Raw genomic sequence first — 20,000 nt, forward strand, 5'->3', positions numbered from 1 at the left:
GGAGAAGACGTTACTTAATCCTGTCTCTCTTCAGTTGAATAAAGAAATCCTGAGTAAAACGTTACGACCCGTGTTGGATATTCTCATTGTCATTTCGTGTTTGCTGCACACCTAAATCTACAAGAGATGACACAACAACGCATTTGAGATCACGAATACCTCTACAGATTGATTCATAACATCACTTTCGACAAGAAGGTTCTTCAATTGGTTTCCGCGACCCGGATCTGACAACTGAACTTTTGAACTGGCACATCGTGGTGATATGGAGACGGCTGACGTATCCCGTACCCCTACCGAGTGAGGAGAGGACCGCTGTGGTGACAGGGGGCTTCAGCCGTGCTCACATCAAAGAACAACGACAAAGTGAGTTCAAAACAGTCGCTCAGATCAAATAAAGAACCTTTGAGAGACAGTATTCAACACGTGAATGAACAGCGAAGTTGAGCAGACTTGATGTTCTTTATTTAAATGCTAATCCTATAAGTATTGTCCATTATATGTGTTGTATATGCGTTGTTGTACAACAGTGGTCTGTTGACGTGTCTGTGTGACATCAAAGATAATATCTCTCTCTCTCTCCCACCCCCCCCTCTCTCTCTCTCCACCTCTCCCCCCCCCCCCCTCTCTCTCTCTCTCCATCCTGCACCCAGTCCAATTTTTGTCTATTAAGAAATCCTTTGAGTGGCAAGTGATCATGACATCTCAGTCAGCGTCTGTGTTGAGCCTTGCTGCTAAAACCACACTTGGACTGTTGCTACTGATGGGTAATGGCTGAAAGTTAAGCTATGTATTCATCTAAGTTGTAGTTATGTTATATTTCACTAAACACTAAAGAGTGTATTTTGTATAATGTGTAATGTGTAAGTCACTAAGTGGTTCCACATGTAAACTCTCCCTAGCAAGTTGACAAGCTTTATTTATGTTGTTGAACTGTGATTGGACTTCTCCCGAACTGTGGTTGGGGCCTCTATCATCTGTTGTTAGAAAGGGCCCTAAGACAGACCATGACTTTACTAGAGAGTTACGACCACTCTAAAGGTGATCTTTGACCTGATGTGTCTCAGTGTCCAGCATCTGTGTGTTACCTAACAGACTCGAACCACTGCTTAATATTCATATAGGAATGCTTATGTAATTGAGCGTGTACAAATCCTATAGGCTGAATAACAGTTCTTTGTCTCTGAACACTATAAAAACTCATGTATGTGAACCAATACTTTGAAGACTGTATCTTGTACCTCTTCCCGACCGGTCGTATTCATTAAACTGAGAAGGTTATTTCTGAGTCTGTCGTTTGTAATCTGTATCTTCAAGACCATCACTTTTGATAAAATCCCTACAGTACTTTGGTGACAGCGGTGGGATTGGAAACAATCTCTCATTTTGACTACAGAACCTGAGGACTCCAGAGAGGTGAGTTGAATTCAAAACACCACCCTCAATAGTTTATGGAGATTCTTCTTATTCTGTTGTTAATATGGAAGTGACCCAATAACCCTTTTTAGACATACTTGAATTTTATTGATGGTTTGTTGATATAAGATACACGACTAAAAATAATTATTGTGCACGTTTTGTTTTGATAAAAGACCTATAGGCAGGTTAAGGGCAAGTCCAGGGTTCTGGCTGTCTGTGTTTTCGGTGGTAAGACTTTAGGCAGGCTAAAAGCGTTAAGACCTAAAGCGGGCCAAGAGCACTGTTTTAGCAGAAAGACTGATAGGCAGGCTGAATTGCGTTAAGTCCTATTGGTAGGCTAATTATCTGTGCTAGTATTATATAGATAAGGTTTCGGTAGTAAGCCCTTAGGCAGGCTAAAAGCGTTAAGGCCTAAGGCAGGCCAAGAGCACTGTTTTGGCAAGAAGACTGATAGGCAGCCTATAATGCGCTAAGTCCTATTGGTAGGCTAATTATCTGTGCTAGTTTATTCTATAAGTGAATTCATATAATTATAGTGTGTGAAAATAGATAGTCACAGTAAAATCTTAAATTCACCATGCTTAAAGTTAAAGAGAAAAAAATAAAAACCTAAGAAATATTCTTCCGCAGACTTCATTAAAGAAGTCGATACTGAAGGTAAAGAGTTGTTGCCTCAAAACATCAGAGAAGCAGCACTAACGGCATGTTGTGATAATATCTGTAAAATGATAAAGAAGGGTCTGGAGCCCCATTCTCTAATTGCTAAGCAAGTTAAATGGTTTGATGAGATTGGGAAAAAAGACAAGATCAAAAATAACCTGGCTGTTAGTATTGTAGTTTTGAATCACGAAAAGGTACTGCAGCAAAATAGTGGCATGCGGACTCAATGCAAGGAGATGAAAGAGGAGATTTCCTTGTTGAAAAAACAGGTAGAGAGTCTGCAGTCGCACAGAGAGGAAGGGGTTGTAAATCAAAGGCCCACAACTGCAAACTCGACATTAAGTGTCCCGAGAATATATCCTAGGCTGGATGTGTGTAGCATTGAGGAACGGGTAGCTCCAATCCAAGTTCAAATGTTTACTGCTCCTCGTGCTGCTCAGCCAGCGGCTGTAGATGGTGGAGCCCCCCTCCCCCTTGGTCCACAACAAATTACTCAGATTCAGTATAAAGCTATGTCCACTACAGATATGCGAGGACTGTTGAGCTCAATGCCTCTATTGAGGCGAGACTCTCCTAACACAGTGTTTTGGCACAAAATGACAGAGTGGGAATTGGTATCTCAACTGCATGCTTATGACATATATACAGTGTGTAAAGCGAAATGCCCACAGACAGTGTGGGCAGGGCTGGCTGATGCTTTCAGGAGCGGTACTTGGGCAGTCCAACCATACCCTACTTTGACTGCTATGAAAGATGAAGTTGAAAGATTTACAACTGCTTTGAAGGCTGCTCTGGGAACTGGTTACAATCTGTATGGTCTGTATGCAGATAGACAACAGAAACGTGATGAGTCGTTCCAGGAGTATGCCGAGGAGAAATTCAAACTATATAAAGAACATAGTGGAGTGGCGAATCCTGCTGAGGATGATAGAGCATTTTTAGACATGCTGCTTACTGGTGTTACCTCACCCAATTTACTCAAATCGTTGCATACTATGCGGGCTCTTCTCTTGACTTACTCACAATGCCTGACATGGGCTAGTAACGTTGAGAAAGAGGGTGGGTCGAGCGAGCACAGAGATACTCGTCAGCGCACAAAAACCCCAGTTCCCTCTGCCCCAATGCTCTCCATCCAATATGACTCAAAGCCAAATATGGTAACACAGCCCAAAACTAGCATTAAGTGTGGAAATTGTGGTCGTACAGGACACACAAGATCCAATTGCAGAAGTGGGAGGGGTGAGCCCATGGGTAAGGGGAATTGCTTTAAATGCGGGAGCAGTGACCATTGGATAAAGAACTGCCCCACCAACAGGGAGGGGAGGCCCAACTCAAACTCCTCCCAGAAAAGCAAACTGACTGAGATGTCGAAAGATGAGCTCATCCGCCTCCTGGGGAATTTTAGCAAATAGGATTTTTCGGCCCCCATGGCTCCCCTGGTAGGAGCCAAACGACCGTATCTACGGGCTAAGCTCGGGGGCAAGACGTGTAGAGCCCTCGTAGATACTGGAGCTTCAGTTAGTGTGACTAACATTGTTAATCTACCCCTCACTAAACAGCGGATTATGTTACGAGGCCTTGGTGGAGCCATCACCAACGCAACTAAAACAGAACCTGTTTTAGTAGAAACAGATAATTTTTTCTTTATAGCTCAGTTTTACTATAGTCCCCACAGTACCGAAGGAACTATTTTGGGAATGAATATTCTCAAACAGCTAAAAGCCCATTTGGTGTTGGATAATGAAGCCTCACTCTCTGTAGTGAGCGGAGGAAAAAAGGCATGCTTGCCTCTGGAATGTGACAGCTCTCCCAACCAGATTTATTCCTGTCAGGGGTTGCCTGGCCCAGAGGCGGCCTGGGCAAAGGATAAGTGGGACTGTGGATTGATAGACATGGAACCTGTGCATATAACAGGTACACCCCCTCCTCCCAAAGCCCAATATCCTATTAAACCTGAAGCTATAGCAGAAATAAAGAAGACCATTGACATTTTAGAAGAACGTGGTATCGTTAAAGAAACTACATCTCCTTGTTCATCACCTTTACTCCCTGTTCGTAAACCGGATGGTTCTTACAGGTTGGTTATTGATTATAGAGAGATCAACAAGTGTACAACCAAGCTAGCTCCCCTAGTGGCCGATCCTAGTACAGTGTTGACTACTATACCAAAGGAGCACAAATACTTTTCTGTTTTAGATATTTGTCAAGGATTTTTTTCAGTTCCTGTTCATGAGGATTCACAGTTTTTTTATGCTTTCTTTTTTCTAGGTAGGTGTCTGACGCTAACTCGTTTAGCTCAAGGTTGGCATAATTCGCCAACATTGTTTCATTTAGCCTTGGCAAAAATACTCAGAAAACTACCTGATCTTGAGTCTCACATAGTACAGTATGTTGATGATTTATTGATCTCATCCTCGGATGAGGAAACACACAGAAAAGACATGGAGGTGATTTTGCAACATCTGGCAGACAGTGGACTGAAGTGCAATCCTTCAAAGGCCCAGATTTGCCAAACGGCTGTCACTTACCTGGGCCATGAGATATCTCAAGGCCAGCATCAGCTTACAGTAGATAAGCTGAAGGCGATCAGAGAATGTGTACGTCCAAATACTGTACGGGGTGTCAGGAAGGTCTTAGGACTTTTCAACTACAGTCGAGCACACATTCCTAATTTCAGTCAGATCTCACAACCTATCACAGACCTGTTAAAGGGCCCCTTACACGCTAACGACAAGATTTATTGGGGGAATGACTGTGAACAGGCCTTTGACAGGTTGAAAGAGACCTTGTGTTCAGCCCCAGCTCTGGGTCTCCCTAACTCAGACACAAATGAAATGGCATATGTTCATGAGAATGAAGGGCATATGTCAGCAGTACTAACACAGGAACATGGGGGTAGGCACCGGCCGGTTGCCTACTACTCAGGGAAGTTAGATGCAGTAGCAGCAGCAATGCCAGCCTGCCTGCGAGCTGTTGAAGCTACATCTCTGGCTCTAAAGCGAAGTGAGGGGATTCTGGGAGTAATGGATGTGACCATACACGTGCCCCATGATGTGATGTTGATCCTCTCGGGTCCCAAATCCTCTGCAGTCCATATATCAAGATGGACTCGCTGGGAGACACACCTCACACTCCCATCAGTCACACTGAAGAGAGTCAATAGTCTAAACCCAGCATCCTTGATGCCAACACCAGATGAGGGTGATCCTCACAAATGTGACACTGTAAATATCTCCCTCCCACAATCTGGTGTCAAAGAAGTCCCTATTGAAGGTGCTTTAAACCTTTATGTGGATGGATCATCCTATTATGTGGATGGTCGTCGCCATACTGGATGGGCAGTCTGTACAGCAGACGGCCGTCTAGTAAAATGTGGCTCACTCCCTGGAGCATCAGCACAAGTTGCTGAACTTAGAGCATTGACAGCAGCCTGTAACGTCGCTGCAGGCTGCAAGGTGAATATATACACAGATTCCCGATATGCTTTTGGAGTTGTTCATGATTATCTTAGCCTATGGGCAACTAGAGGTTTTCTTACTAGTGAAGGTTCACCCATTCGTCACGGAGAAATAGTTTTGGATCTCCACAGAGCCATACGCCAACCAGAAGAAGTTGCAGTTCTAAAAGTAAAGGCTCACACTAAGAATCAGGATGAACACAGCATTGGAAATGCACATGCAGACGGATTAGCGAGAGAAGCTGCTGTAGATGCAGATGTGGATTTTTGTGAGATAGCAGCTACAGATGAGCAACCGTCCCAGCCGACCCAGAGTCTCACATCTCTGGAGGACCTCAAACAGATCCAAGGTTCAGCTCCAAGGCTGGAGAAATGGAAATGGATGGAAAATGAGGGTAGACTAGATGACGAGGACATCTGGCGAGGACCAGAGAACCAATATGTCCTGCCTAACTCCCTTATGCCCATTATGATTCAATTGTATCATGGTTTAGCTCATGATGGATCACGCAGGACATTTGAGAAAATGAGTAAAACCTGGTGGCATCCCAAGTTGCGAGGGAACATTAATGATCACGTGAAACGATGTGTCACATGTTTGACTTGTAATACGGGGCCTACATTGAAGGTCCCTTTGAGACAACAGCCAAAAGCTCATGCTCCATTCGCTAAGATTCAGTTAGACTTTTGTGGACCTTTCCAAAGGTCACAAGGGAAAAGCTATCTGTTGGTTGTGATCGACCACTTTACCAGATGGACAGAAGCCTTTGCGACTGCGGCTAACGATGCAAAAACAGTTGCCAAAATTCTACTGACTGAAATCATACCAAGATTTGGCCTTCCATGTTCTGTGGACTCTGATCAGGGAACCCATTTTACTGGTAAAATCTTCAAAACTGTACTAAAAGCGTTAGGCATCAAACAACGGTTGCATTGCCCATGGCACCCCCAGAGCAGTGGCCTAGTAGAACGCTGCAATCGCTCAATCAAAAACAAAATCACGAAGGCCCTCTTTGCGTCTCCGGGGTTATCTTGGGTGGATGCTCTTCCATCTGTATTAATGTCACTGAGAGCAATGTGTAACCGAACATCTGATCTCTCTCCCTTTGAAATGTTGACAGGTCGGCCGATGAGGACACCTGGAGATCTCTGCCTGGCGGGTGGTGAATTACATGTTATGGGTGACAGATTGCTAATGTACTGCAAGACTCTTTCTCAATCTCTTCCCAGGTCCCCCTGCAACGACGACCTCCAGGCTCCAGCTGCAACGGGCCCCGACGTTAACATTGGGGATGAGGTTTTTGTGAAACAAATGGTTAAGAAAGGACCTTTCAAACCCGTATGGTCAGGACCATACTTAGTTCTGTTAGTAGTACCATCAGCAGTGAAACTACAGGGAATTAGAAGTTGGATCCACAAAAGTCAGATCAAGTTAGCTCCTTCTGCACAAACTGCAAGCGCAGCGCCCGATCCTCTGCCTCTAGACGAACCTAAATTTGACATTTCGTCTGGTCAGGGCAGTGGGGAGGAAGATTAGATACCTTTTTTGGTGACATTACAAGTTGAGGAAAATTTAGCTCTACTATAATCCTATTGGGGGCCTTTAAAACGTTTTTATTTTTTATTAATAAAAATAAATAAATTTATTTTTCTTTTGAACTAACTAACTAATAAATTGTATAAGTTTTATAACTCTTTCTATTTTTTTACCATTGTGTAACCATTTGGTAATTTGGGTGCATTGATGCCGTTACACCCATTTGGAAATATAGAGCGTTCACAATACCTGCTTCTCAGCGGAGAAGCACAGGCCCCCCCACTCTCTCCGACCGAGATTTGGATACGAACCGCACAAATTGTGTGGCGTGCCTTGACTTCCTCTCTTCGCAAAAGGAGGGAAACCTCTATTGGACAAGTTTGCGAAGATCGAAAGCCAAGAAAATGAAACTTTTATGGTGGCTGGAGGCTATCCTCCTGTTAGGAATGTTTAATCTACTAAAAACTAACCTGACTGAACAAACTAATCTGACAATGAAAGAGACTAATGACGACACGACAGTAGAAGACCTACAATTGACTACATTAGACCCTCTAGAGACAAATATCCAGACTGAAGTTATGGTACCAACTACAGTTAACACAGCTGTTAAGATACAGAGTAACAGTGTCAAGCGTCAAGCAAGTATACCGTTAATGGAAGAAGAAATGTGGTGTAGAAAAGAGAGACCAAACTATGTGTTTAAAGATATACTCACTAGAAAACTCCCCTCAACATACTGTGACCCTACATTAAAGGAGTGGCATTTTAATCATGATGTTAGCGATGCAGTACTCACATATGGGGTGATTGTAAAGGAAGCCAGATACACTTTGGTAGTCCATTTGATTTATAAAGAGCGTATCTATATCTTCGTAGGTCCAGATAACTCTACTTGGGGTAATGATACAGTACCATTAGAAGGTTGTTTCCTAGGTTCATCTGTAGTTAATCTTTTGATTGAGAGCTCCAGATGGGAAAAAGCCCCAGAATGGGAAACAATATTGTACCATGTGTACTATGGTCAGTCTCCAAGGAAATGTCATATGATAGGACCCTCAGGGATAGTTCCAAAAGATATTAGGGCTAAAAATGCTAGTGCTAAAATGCCCAATCCTGATTGGGTTGAGTATTGTCCAGAAGTTAAACCTATTACAGCTCCTGGCTTAGTTAAACACTCTAGATGGTACACTATGTACCCTCTTAGCATATTACATGTGTTTGAGGCAAAACTAGATATGGACCTTTCACCTTGGCTAAAAATGTGTAAGGAATTCTCTAGTCTAACTGATGAGATTCACAATCTTTATGAGAAATTGCTCACCCGTCTTCCTCGCTGCTCAAGCAAGAGAGGGAAAAGATCAGCCGAGGGTTGGGTGGGGGCAGGACTAGGAACTTATAACACATTTGCTCAAGCTATATCTGAATACAATCACAATTGGGTAGAAAGTGAACTTGTCCTTGCTGGTGAGTGGGTGAATCGGGCGGCCAGTGCAAATACAAATGGCGCCTCGAGTTTGGCTAATGCAGCACGATACAATTTGGGCATGCTTGGTGAGACTGTAAAGGTTATCAGCAGGAGTGTTGATGTTTTCAGAATTGCGTTCAGCAGGATGTTGGAGAGAGCAGAGCGAGAGCAGCAGTGTTACCGAGCGGGACAGGCCACTATTGCCGAATGGAACTCTATGATTACAGATCTGAAAGATGGGTATATCCCGTCGGAAATCGCAGGCCAACTCCTGGCTGCAATAACACTTCCGGCTCCATGGCACATTGTGGGGGAGGTTCTGCCGGTATCAAGAGTTTGTGCTGACTCAGAACACACTCTGAGGGGTGTGATTACATTTCCTCTAGTCCGCGGCCCTGGATACACAGTACGCCGTGTAACTGCTCTCCCATTTCCCTGTGGGGACCACTATCAACACTGGTGTAGATGGCTTATGGAAGCTTATGTAGATGAGAGCGATAACCTGTTTGACCGAAAACATTGTCAACAAGTAGGCCTAAATGTGTTTTGTAATGGCGCCTATGTTTCCAAAATTAATATTTCTGATTTCTCCACTGGTTTTGAAGTGACTAAAGATCTCCCAAACATTCGGCCAGTTCAGATATCACACACTCACTGGTGCGGGACAGGTGAAGTAATTATTAATGATAATTATTGCTCTATAGGGCCTGTTTGTGTTTCCCCAAACCCTCGTTCTTTAACATATATGGGACAATCTCTTTTGCAGACCTTGCATATTCCTAACATCCGCTTGGAACCGCATAATTGGACAGTAGGCACAACATACGAAATGGATTAGGCAGGGGATTAGGCACCCCGAACCTAGTCCATAACAGGCGGCAGCGGAATTGCAAAGTTCCGAGGGCACGTTAAAGATTCAATATAGTGCTGGGGAGAAGACTGAAGGCCCCCGTGTCTGATTAAATATGAATTAACATATTGCTGTGGTACCGTCTAGTCGGCGCACCTGTCGCATCTAGGTGTGTGGGCAGTGCGTGGTACGTGGGCGACAGCCCACACCTAGCGGGATGTGAGGGGAAGTCACACCCGTGAACAGGCAAGGCTGGTGTAAACGGTCAAAGTTTCTAGACCCATAGCGAAGTGGGCTAGGGATCAGACCGTCGGTTCCCAACTGGGCGGCCAATCACCGCTACAGGGTTGGTGTTTAGACACTGACTGGGGATCGCTATCGACTGGGTCACCGGCCGGTTGGGTCGCAAAGCCTTAAGCCATAGGAAAATGGTGGCTGCGCTCAGCTCAATGTACAGTCAGGCCACTGTAAGCTGAAACCGAATGCGTTAGTAAGCGAGCAGTGCTTTCCGTGATCAGAGCTCTGAAAAGGAGACGTCTGGGAAGCGGAAGGGGTGGAGGTAGACTGACTCTGACCCAAGAAGGGGTTGGAGGGCAGTAAACCTCCATCGGAAAGGGTTCCAGCCTGAGACTGCGCCCTGGGAAGAGGGGAGGTCTGAAGGAACAAAGTGGACATATTGTTAACTCTAAGTGATAATATTAAGAATCATGTATTGATGACTGGGGTTACAATTGCTAAAGCTAAAGTTGAAATTGGAACAGCTGAAAAAGGCTTTAATGACGCTAAAGGTTATGTGCAAGCAGCCAAGAAACATTATGCTGTCATTAAGACATTCCAAGCGGGTCATGCTATTATTGGAAGCGGAATTCCATTTGGAAAAATGTGGGTTACGGTGGCTCAGATCATTTGGGCCTCCTCAATCGTTACTCTTATTATGACTTGCTATATGTACCATAAACTTAAGAAGTTAGTTGCAGACATGAGAATGATTAGTATGAGACAGTATATGCATATTTAGATTTAAAACATATTTACCTGCATATCTATCTTGTAAACGTTTGGTAACGAAGACGAACATAAAGGAATTTAAGTTTTGTGTGCCTGATTCATTTTGGTCATGTTTTTATCTGTTTTGATATGTTTGACTGTTCAGCTAGAATTCATCAGCTCTCCTCCCAGATAGAAAGATTACTGAAGGAAAACTAACTATTCCCCGGCTGAGGGACTGACGGGGGCGTGTTTGGGAATGAAAGGGTTCTTGGGGACATTTGCATATGAGCCTCAGGAATGTTTGCATTCACAAAGATGCTGATTGACCTGTGAGGTACTCAGTGAAGACGGACCATCCCTTCCCCTATTTTGGTTTTCCTGAAGTAAAGTAAAATGTCTGATATCTCAGAATTTTGGTTTAAAAGGAGGGAATGATGGGTAATGGCTGAAAGTTAAGCTATGTATTCATCTAAGTTGTAGTTATGTTATATTTCACTAAACACTAAAGAGTGTATTTTGTATAATGTGTAATGTGTAAGTCACTAAGTGGTTCCACATGTAAACTCTCCCTAGCAAGTTGACAAGCTTTATTTATGTTGTTGAACTGTGATTGGACTTCTCCCGAACTGTGGTTGGGGCCTCTATCATCTGTTGTTAGAAAGGGCCCTAAGACAGACCATGACTTTACTAGAGAGTTACGACCACTCTAAAGGTGATCTTTGACCTGATGTGTCTCAGTGTCCAGCATCTGTGTGTTACCTAACAGACTCGAACCACTGCTTAATATTCATATAGGAATGCTTATGTAATTGAGCGTGTACAAATCCTATAGGCTGAATAACAGTTCTTTGTCTCTGAACACTATAAAAACTCATGTATGTGAACCAATACTTTGAAGACTGTATCTTGTACCTCTTCCCGACCGGTCGTATTCATTAAACTGAGAAGGTTATTTCTGAGTCTGTCGTTTGTAATCTGTATCTTCAAGACCATCACTTTTGATAAAATCCCTACAGTACTCTGTATTTACTTCGGCTGTATAGTAGTCGGGGTGATCAGGAGAAGTGGGAGGCCGAGAGAGACACAGTTAAACTGTTGGAAGAGAAAGTAGAGACGTTACAGCAACTTGAGAGATTGGAGGGGAAGACAGAGAAGATAAAGTTCTACCAAGAGAAGGTGACATTTTACCAGGGCTTGATGCAGAGAACAGAGGAACCGACCCCCACCGGAGTCACGGGGGGTGGTGCACGGGAGGAACCAGATCAGGGGGAGGGGGAGGGGGAGGAATTACCCAGCAGCCCCAGCCTCAGACCAGTGACGCTCACAGAGACAGAGGAGAGGGTGGGAAGAGCCTCTATCAAGTTCAAGGTTCCTGCGTACAGGAGCAATGATAAAAAGGACACGGTAGAGCTCGTCACTCACCGACTGGCAAAACCCAGGGATGTAGAGCGTTGGTGTGGTGTGGTTAAACATCCGCGTGAAGTAGGTATGGAAGCTTGGGATGAATTAAGCAAATTAAACGATATTTACTCCCTGCACCCCTATGAAGGATTGGCAGTTCTCAGTCACCACTTAGACCCCCTAGAGAGGAGAGAGCTGAAGGAGGGAGTAGATAAGGGCCTGGGGAACAACCAGCAAGACTTAGCTGCAGGCTGGAAAGCGATAGAGCAGTGGATCGCTCGTACGGCTAGGCGTTCAGACTGGGGTAAAATAACGTCTTGCGTGCAGACAAAGACTGAAGACTTTGATGAGTTTGAAAAAAGATTTTGGACCACGTTTTTGAGAAACAGCCCCCTAGCAGACATTACAAAGGATAACATTGATACAACTGAGGGAGGGTCGATGCCATTGTTAACCCACACGCTTGTCCAGGCACTCACCCCCAGGCTGAAACAGGGTTTGATGCTGTCAAGGCCAGATTGGGAGGTGTTGAACTACAGGGACCTGGTGTCCATCCTCGTTCGCCTAGACAGAGACCTAGACGAGACCCCCGTACTGGCACGAGGGCGAAAGGCAGGGACAGGACAGGGAGGTGGCCAAGGACAGGGAGGGGGAAGGGGAACGCCTGTGTGTGGATATTGTAACAGATCAGGCCACTGGGCCAAGGCGTGTAGGACAATGAAGAGGGATGAGGGACAGGGACAGACGTCTTATGGTTTGTATTCAGGGCCGAGCAACGCAGCTGCTAATGCTCAGCGTTTCGCTAACCTCAGGCCAGGACAGCAAAGTGCACTACTCAATCCTTTGGCCCCTCCCCCAAGTTATCAAGACCTCTTCCTTCCGCCAATGAAATACCCCTCTTAGGGTGATTGAAGGGATCAAGCCCCTCCCCCTGATTCTGGGCCAATTTGTAATGCTTCAGAAACATCAGAGAGACCCTCTGGAGGCAAAATGGGAGGGGCCTTTTCAAATCTTGCTTTTCACTGTCAACACGGCGGTGAAGGTCAAAGGTTAACCCAACCGGGTACATGGGCCAGTCATTGCAAGGTGGTGGTGGCGACACCCCAGTTGGAATAGTAAACTCAGTATCTCACTTGGCTCTGTATATCTCAGGACTTCGATCTGATGATAATAATAATCATAATCATAATCATAATCATAATAATAACTTTATTTGTATAGCGCTTTTCATGCAAACGTCGCAGCTCAAAGTGCTCCAATCATTATATGATTATAAATTGATTATTTAGTCATTTAAAGGCAATATTAAAAAGATGGGTTTTTAGTCTTGACTTGAACATATTTGCTGAGGTTGAATCCCTAATGTAAACTTTTGGGTGCATAAAATGAGAATGCAGCCTCACCAAATCTCTTCTTTTGTACATGTGGTACACAGAGAAAAAACAGGGACAGATATGAGTGTTGAAACCAGGGGGGGGGGGGGTAAAAGATAAGATAACAATTTAGCCTGGAAGCTGGTGAATAGTATACTGAATCTGGGGAATAACATATACTGAAGCTTGATGAATAGAATATGTATATTGAAGTTAGTCTGGAAGCTAGTATGTTAAATACAGAACTTTGAGATTTCAAATTCGGCCTCTGTTGTCCTTCATTGTCCAGCTGGTCACTCCGGTATTATTAGCTTTGTTTGGGCTGATGACCATTTTCAGTGTGTGTCTGTGTTTAATCACACCCGCTATTCTCCTCGTCACATCCCGTAGTGATTATGCAACTCCATCCTCTCTGGTCTTCCTCACAAATCTCTGCGTAAGCTCCAGCTGGTGCAAAACTCAGCCACCCGTATCATTACCAGAATTCCTTCCATAGATCATATCACTCCTGTATCATAACCAGAACCCCTTCCATAGATCATATCACTCTGGTTTTTCAACAACTCCATTGGCTTCGCGTTAAATACTGCATCGCCTTAACAATTCTGCTCCTCACTTTCAAGGCCCTTCACAATCTTGCACCCCCATATCTCTCTGAACTCCTTCACACCTACACTCCCTCTCACACTCTCAGATCCTCCGCTGCCTTTCAACTCACTATACCTTCTGCCCGGCTGACCACTATGGGGTCTAGAGCCTTCAGCCACTCTGCCCCCCCGGCTCTGGAACTCTCTCCCACAAGACATCCGCAACATTGACTCTCTCTCCACCTTCAAATCCTGCCTGAAAACCCACTTTTTTCAACTGGCGTATATACAACTGATTGTTGTTTTTAAGTCTTTTGTTTTGTCTTGTTTTGTTTTGTTTTTGTTTGTTTTAATCACTGTTTGAACTTGATCTGTTTCTTGTCTTTAATTATGCTTTGTAAGGTGTCCTTGAGTGCTTTGAAAGGCGCTCATAAATAAAATGCATTATTATTATTATTATTATTATTATTATTATTATTATTACTCGGGCCCTGGCGGGTACAGTCGATGCACAAATTGAACGAATGCAAAAGGTCCCAGATGAGACTGAAGGCCTGTATGATTTATTGGGGTTGTTTTCATGTGGTTGTTTCATTATAGTCCTGTCAGAAATATATGTCTGAAATGTTAGATTCAACCAGGAAGAAGAATGCATGTTTTAATCATATGTGGGTTATTATTTGTTATATCATTAGACACAATTCTGTAAGTCTTATACTTCTGTTAGATCTTAGTGGGATTTCTTACCATATATTCTTACATTATATTCTGTGTATCAGGCCAGGTCACAACCAGGTCACAGTGTTCTACTATGTTCCAAAATGTTGAACCAGCTGACAGAACAAAAGTGCATCTGGGGGAGGGTTATCTGGGAGGAGAGCAGACTCTCCGACAGCGACCTTGTCAGGGAGAATTAATCTGTGATACCATGAACAAGTATTTAACCTGCCTGTGTTAATGTGTGAGTGTGTAATGCTCTTGCACTCTGCTGAGGAGAAGACGTTACTTAATCCTGTCTCTCTTCGGTTGAATAAAGTAATCCTGAATAAAACGTGACGACCCGTGTTGGATATTCTCATTGTCACTATGTGTTTGCTGCACACCTAAATCTACAAGAGATGACACAACGCATTTAAGATCACGAACACCTCTATAGATAGATTCATAACATCACCATGGACAAGAAGGTTCTCCGGTACTCACAGGGCTCTCTGCTGTACTTGTGTGTGGTGGGCAGGTGGACCTGGCGCTTCAGTATGGCCTCTGCAGAGACAGCAGATCAGAGCAGTCAGGGGAGGTCAGAGCATCTCAGTCACACAGCTCTGATCACAACTGTTTATATCCTTCCCCCCCCCCTCTCTCTCCCTCTCCCTCCCACTCTCCCCCCCCCCTCTCCCCTTCTCACTCCCTCCCTCCCTCTCTCTCTCTCTAACATCGTCTATAGATCTCCATCTCCTGCTCTGACTCCGTTACCTCTGTCTGTCTGGGCCTCTGTGGGCGGAGTCTGGGTGGAGCTTAACGCCGGGGATGCTGGGACGGAGTCTGATCTGGCCGGCTGAGTCTGGGATCGACTACTCCTGTCTGCAGGGGGAAAGACAGCAAGGACAGATATATATATATATATATACAGTATAAACAAAAGTTAGAGTAGACATAACAGGCTGAGTCTGGGATCGACAGGAGTTATATACACATTATATATATTTATATATAAACAAAGGCCAGAGTAGACATGACAGGGTCAGAAGATACAGGATAGATTAGAGAGAGAGATCAAGGTGTGTTTTACAAGGTCTCTACCAGGGAGAGATCACAGTCTGTTATGGGTGTGACCTGTTTACAACACAAACCGGTTACAAAACACCTTGGTTTAAAGGGACCGAGTGTTAACTCATGACATCATCAACCCTGACATCATCCTTCCATGTCTGAGAGGACAGGTGCTACGTAGCCAGCTCTGAGAGCCCGTCTGATCACCACTTGGTCACCGTAAAAAAGCTATTATGTGAGGTAAAATGGGAGTTTGAAAATAACACCTAATAATAATAATAGGCCTAATTCATTGTATTTATATAGCGCTTTTCCGGGGCTCAATGACGCTGACAATATGGGGAAAACAGAAAACACTGAAACAACAAGCAACAGATAACATGATAAAATACAAATAAAATACAATGATAAGCCCTTCTCAAAGTCAAGACTCTAAACCCACAGACTGACACAAAAGACCACGGTTGGCACGGAAACTATCCCTGGAGTTGAAGATGTGAGCATCTATCCAAATGCCAAGGTACGTATAGTGAGGGACTTTTCAGGGTACACCATTGCAGACCATTGTAATCGAACCCTCTCCCCCTCCCCTTCCCATGTGTCCCCAGCACTACATTAATTAGGCCCCTATACTTTCTTCTATTTACCTTGTGTTTCTTTTTATTATTACTACTCAATCTTTTCAGTTTGTAAAGTGTCTTGGAGTGTCTAGAAAAGCGCTATATAAGTCTAATGTATTATTATTATTATTATTATTATTATTATTATTATTATAATCAATATATGCATATATAAACATTATGTTTATTTTCGTCCTCGTTTAGCACCAGCGTAAGATCAACAAGGGATTTCTGAATTGAATGAACATCTTGTTGAAGGTGAAGAACAGCCTACTGAGCTGAGGGGGGCACAGGAGCAGACGACAGTATCGTCAGCATGAAGATGACATTTTTAGGGACAAACCGACAACATTGATGTAAAAGGTAAACAGCAGCGGCCCTAGTATCGAACCCTGCTGAACACCTTTATGAGAGAGAGAGAGTGTATGTGTGTGTGTATGTGTGTGTGTGTGTGTGTGTGTGTGTGTTACTGTGTCTGTGTGTGTGTGTGTCTGTGTGTGTGTGTGTGTGTGTGTGTGTGTGTGTGTGTCTGTGTGTGTGTGTGTGTGGTTGATTCGTACCTGTGCTTGTGTCAGGTCTCTTCCTCTTGGGCGGAGTCGTCTGTGCTGCAGGCCCCGCCCTCCTCTTCCTCAGCTCTGGTCTGTTGCTAGGCAGATCCTGGCTCTTCTCCGGCTGTCTGTCTTCTTTCACCTCCTCCCCTCCTCCCTCAGCCACTGGCTGCTCTCCCCCTCCTCCCCCTCCCCCTCCTCCACTCACCCCCCCCTCCTCCCCCATCATCCCATTCTTTCCACCAGTTTCAACGCTGCCATTCTGACCTGTGTCCTTTTTATCTCTCCCTCCCTCCTCGCGTTTCTCCTCTCTCTCTCCATCCTGGTTGGAGGTTCTCTTCCTGGGTTCGCTGCTCTCTGTCTCCCTCCTCCTCCCTCCTCCTCCCTCTCTTCTCTGTTCACTTTCTTCCTTCTCTGGCTTCTTGTAAGGCTTTACTTTGGTTTCCTTAACAGTCTTCACCACTCCATCATCGAACTTCACTGTGTAGGAATCTGAGGAGAGAGAGAAAGAGAAAGAGAGAGAGAGAGAGAGAGAGAGAGAGAGAGAGAGAGAGAAAGAGAGAGAGAGAGAGAGAGAGAGAGAGAAAGAGAGAGAGAGAGAGAGAGAGAGAGAGAGGGAGAGAGAGAGAGAGAGAAAGAGAGAGAGAGAGAGAGAGAGAGAGAGAGAGAGAGAGAGAGAAAAGCATGTTATCCTCCCAACATGAGGACCTGTTGCTACTGAAGACACCATCTTATTACAACTGATGTTGTGTGTAGGGCTAGTGTGTAGTGTGTAGGGCTAGTGTGTAGGGTGTAGGGCTAGTGTGTAGTGTGTAGTGTGTAAGGTGTAGTGTGTAGGCTGTAGTGTGTAGTGTGTAGGCTGTAGTGTGTAGGGCTAGTGTGTAGAGCAGGGGTGCTCACACTTTTTGGAACCAAGATCTACTTTTCAAGTAGCCAGTCTGCCAAGATCTACCAGTCTAGTTTCAACATCGCAAACGTACATGCACGTACTACAAACACACACACACACACACACACACACACACACACACACACACACACACACACAGTTCCCAGCCTGCATAGTAAACTCACAATACACTTTCCCTCTCTCTGTCACACAGCCACAGGAGAAGACCATCACAAACCCTCCCTCTTTGCTATTCTCGCTCACACACATTCACACACACACACACACACACACACACACACACACACACACACACACACACACACACACACACACACATTTGCCAGTCTGCATAGGGAGCCATAGCACAAACCCTCCCTCTCTCTCCCTCTCTCTCTCTCACTCTCTTACACACACACACACACACACACACACACTCACTTTCTCTCACTCACACACTGACAGCCAGTCTGCAGTACCATAGCCAACTACTGATCCAACAAACAGAAAAGTAAACCAGATACAAAACAGGTAGTTCCCTAGTTTGAAAGGAGGAAATAAATGCATTTCTCTACCTTAGTGGGAGACCTGGCACTGGGAGGAGGCAGCTAGTTTCTAGTAGTCAGGGCTGTAGGAGCTGGTTGCAAGGTGTCATCAGCCACTGTGGATCTGTCATCGAAAAGGCAATCTGCAGCCTCGAGAAACTTTTTTCACAATTTCGCCGTCTTTGAATGACTTCTTGTGTTTAACAAGAACGTGACTGACGCGATAAGAAGCTATCGTTGCAGCCGTACGTTTTCGCTCTTTTGCCACATTTCCCTTCTTCGAAATAGCCATCGTAGGTTTGCAGATCAGACAGACGCATTTCCAATATCACATCGTGTAAAAAAGTCCTCCTCCCATTCTGGATGGAAGTTATACGTTATTGGTTTCTTACTTGGTCCAGCTTCCCCACTCATTTGTATAGCCTTTATTTAGTATTATATAGTAAATAGTAGAAATTGGAAGGCTAACTAGGTAATTAGTCTCGCCGGTATTTTGTATTTTGTAGTTGGTGCTGTTGACTGCGCATGCGTGGTGAACCGCGTGTTAGGTGTAGGTGAAAAGATCAGATCTCAGACTGGCTTACCTGTACGTCAATCAAGTGGCAAAAGCCATAGTGAGGATGGATGATAGGCGAACATTTTTTTTCTTTTTCTTTTTTTCTTTTTTTTTCTTCTTTTTTTTCCCGTTTTGTTCAATGCCATGCGATCTACCCATACTACCTTTGCGATCGACCGGTCGATCGCGATCGACGTATTGGGCACCCCTGGTGTAGAGTGTAGTGTGTAGTGTGTAGGCTGTAGTGTGTAGTGTGTAGTGTGTAGTGTGTAGTGTGTAGGGCTAGTGTGTAGTGTGTAGGCTGTAGTGTGTAGGCTGTAGTGTGTAGTGTGTAGTGTGTAGGCTATAGTGTGTAGTGTGTAGGCTGTAGTGTGTAGTGTGTAGTGTGTAGGACGCACCATCCCTGACTTCCTGGATGTTGGCAGGGTAGAAGCGTCCATCAGACCAGCAGGCCAGGACTTTCTCCTTCACCTTAAACGCCTGTCACACACACACACACACACACACACACACACACACACACACACACACAGCACCGGTTACTATGGTTACAATAACAGCCTGTCAGATGTACATATGTTTGAGTGTGTGCGTGTGCGGGCATGTGTTCTGTATGTGTGTGTGTGTGTGTGTGTGTATTTGTGTGTTTGAGTGTGAGTGTATATGTGCATGTGTGTGTGTGTGTGAACGTGTATGTGTATGACATTACTGGTTACTATGTATTCCACAGAGTGTGTGTGTGTGTGTGTGTGTGTGTGTGTGTGTGTGTGTGTGTGTGTGTGACGTTATATGTGTGTCCCTCACCGGGGCGGAGCTTCTGTCCTGAAGCCCCTGCCTCCTGAGCTGGATGAGTTTCAGGGGCCGGAGGCTCTGGCTCGTCCAATCAAACCACTTGTCACAGCGATGTCTCCACTGGCGGTAGTGGACCAGGGCCTTCTCTGCCTCACTGTCAACCTTCACTATAGTGGCCGTATACCTGGAGGGAGGGAGGGAGGGAGGGAGGGAGGGGGAGGGAGGGAGGGGGAGGGAGGGGGGGAGGGAGGAAGGGAGGGGAGGGAGGGAGGGAGGGGGAGAGGGAGGGGGAGGGAGGGAGGGGGAGGGAGTGGAGGGGGGAGGTAGGGAGGGAGGGAGGGAGGGGAGGGAGGGGGGAGAAGGAGAGATAGATTATATGATATTGAGTAAGGCAGATATAACATAATGGTAGGTTAGTGATGGAGTTACTACTGGCTAGTTACTTAGTAGCTGGTTAGTAGTTAGTAGTTAATTAGTAGCTGGTTAGTAGTTAGTAGTTAATTAGTAGTTAGTTAGTAGTTAAGTAGTAGCTGGTTAG

General features: G+C 44.9%; 1 protein-coding gene across 1 annotated transcript in view; it reads right to left on the reverse strand.

Annotated features, from left to right (window-relative positions):
* The window catches only part of LOC308154297 (PHD finger protein 20-like), a gene marked incomplete at its 3' end in the record, with an annotated part of 30,419 nt that overhangs the window by 7,583 nt on the left and 2,836 nt on the right, over positions 1-20,000 (reverse strand). Inside the window, exons 3-8 of the mRNA XM_080527461.1 lie at positions 19,475-19,646; positions 19,069-19,150; positions 17,065-17,172; positions 16,693-16,809; positions 15,216-15,323; positions 14,946-15,005 (exon numbers count right to left, since the gene is read on the reverse strand). Coding sequence (XP_080383587.1) covers positions 14,946-15,005; positions 15,216-15,323; positions 16,693-16,809; positions 17,065-17,172; positions 19,069-19,150; positions 19,475-19,646 — 647 coding nt within the window. The remainder of the gene's footprint in view (positions 1-14,945; positions 15,006-15,215; positions 15,324-16,692; positions 16,810-17,064; positions 17,173-19,068; positions 19,151-19,474; positions 19,647-20,000) is intronic.

This window comes from Nansenia antarctica (assembly GCF_963989245.1).
Source record: "Nansenia antarctica genome assembly, chromosome: 3".
NCBI lineage: Eukaryota > Metazoa > Chordata > Actinopteri > Argentiniformes > Microstomatidae > Nansenia > Nansenia antarctica.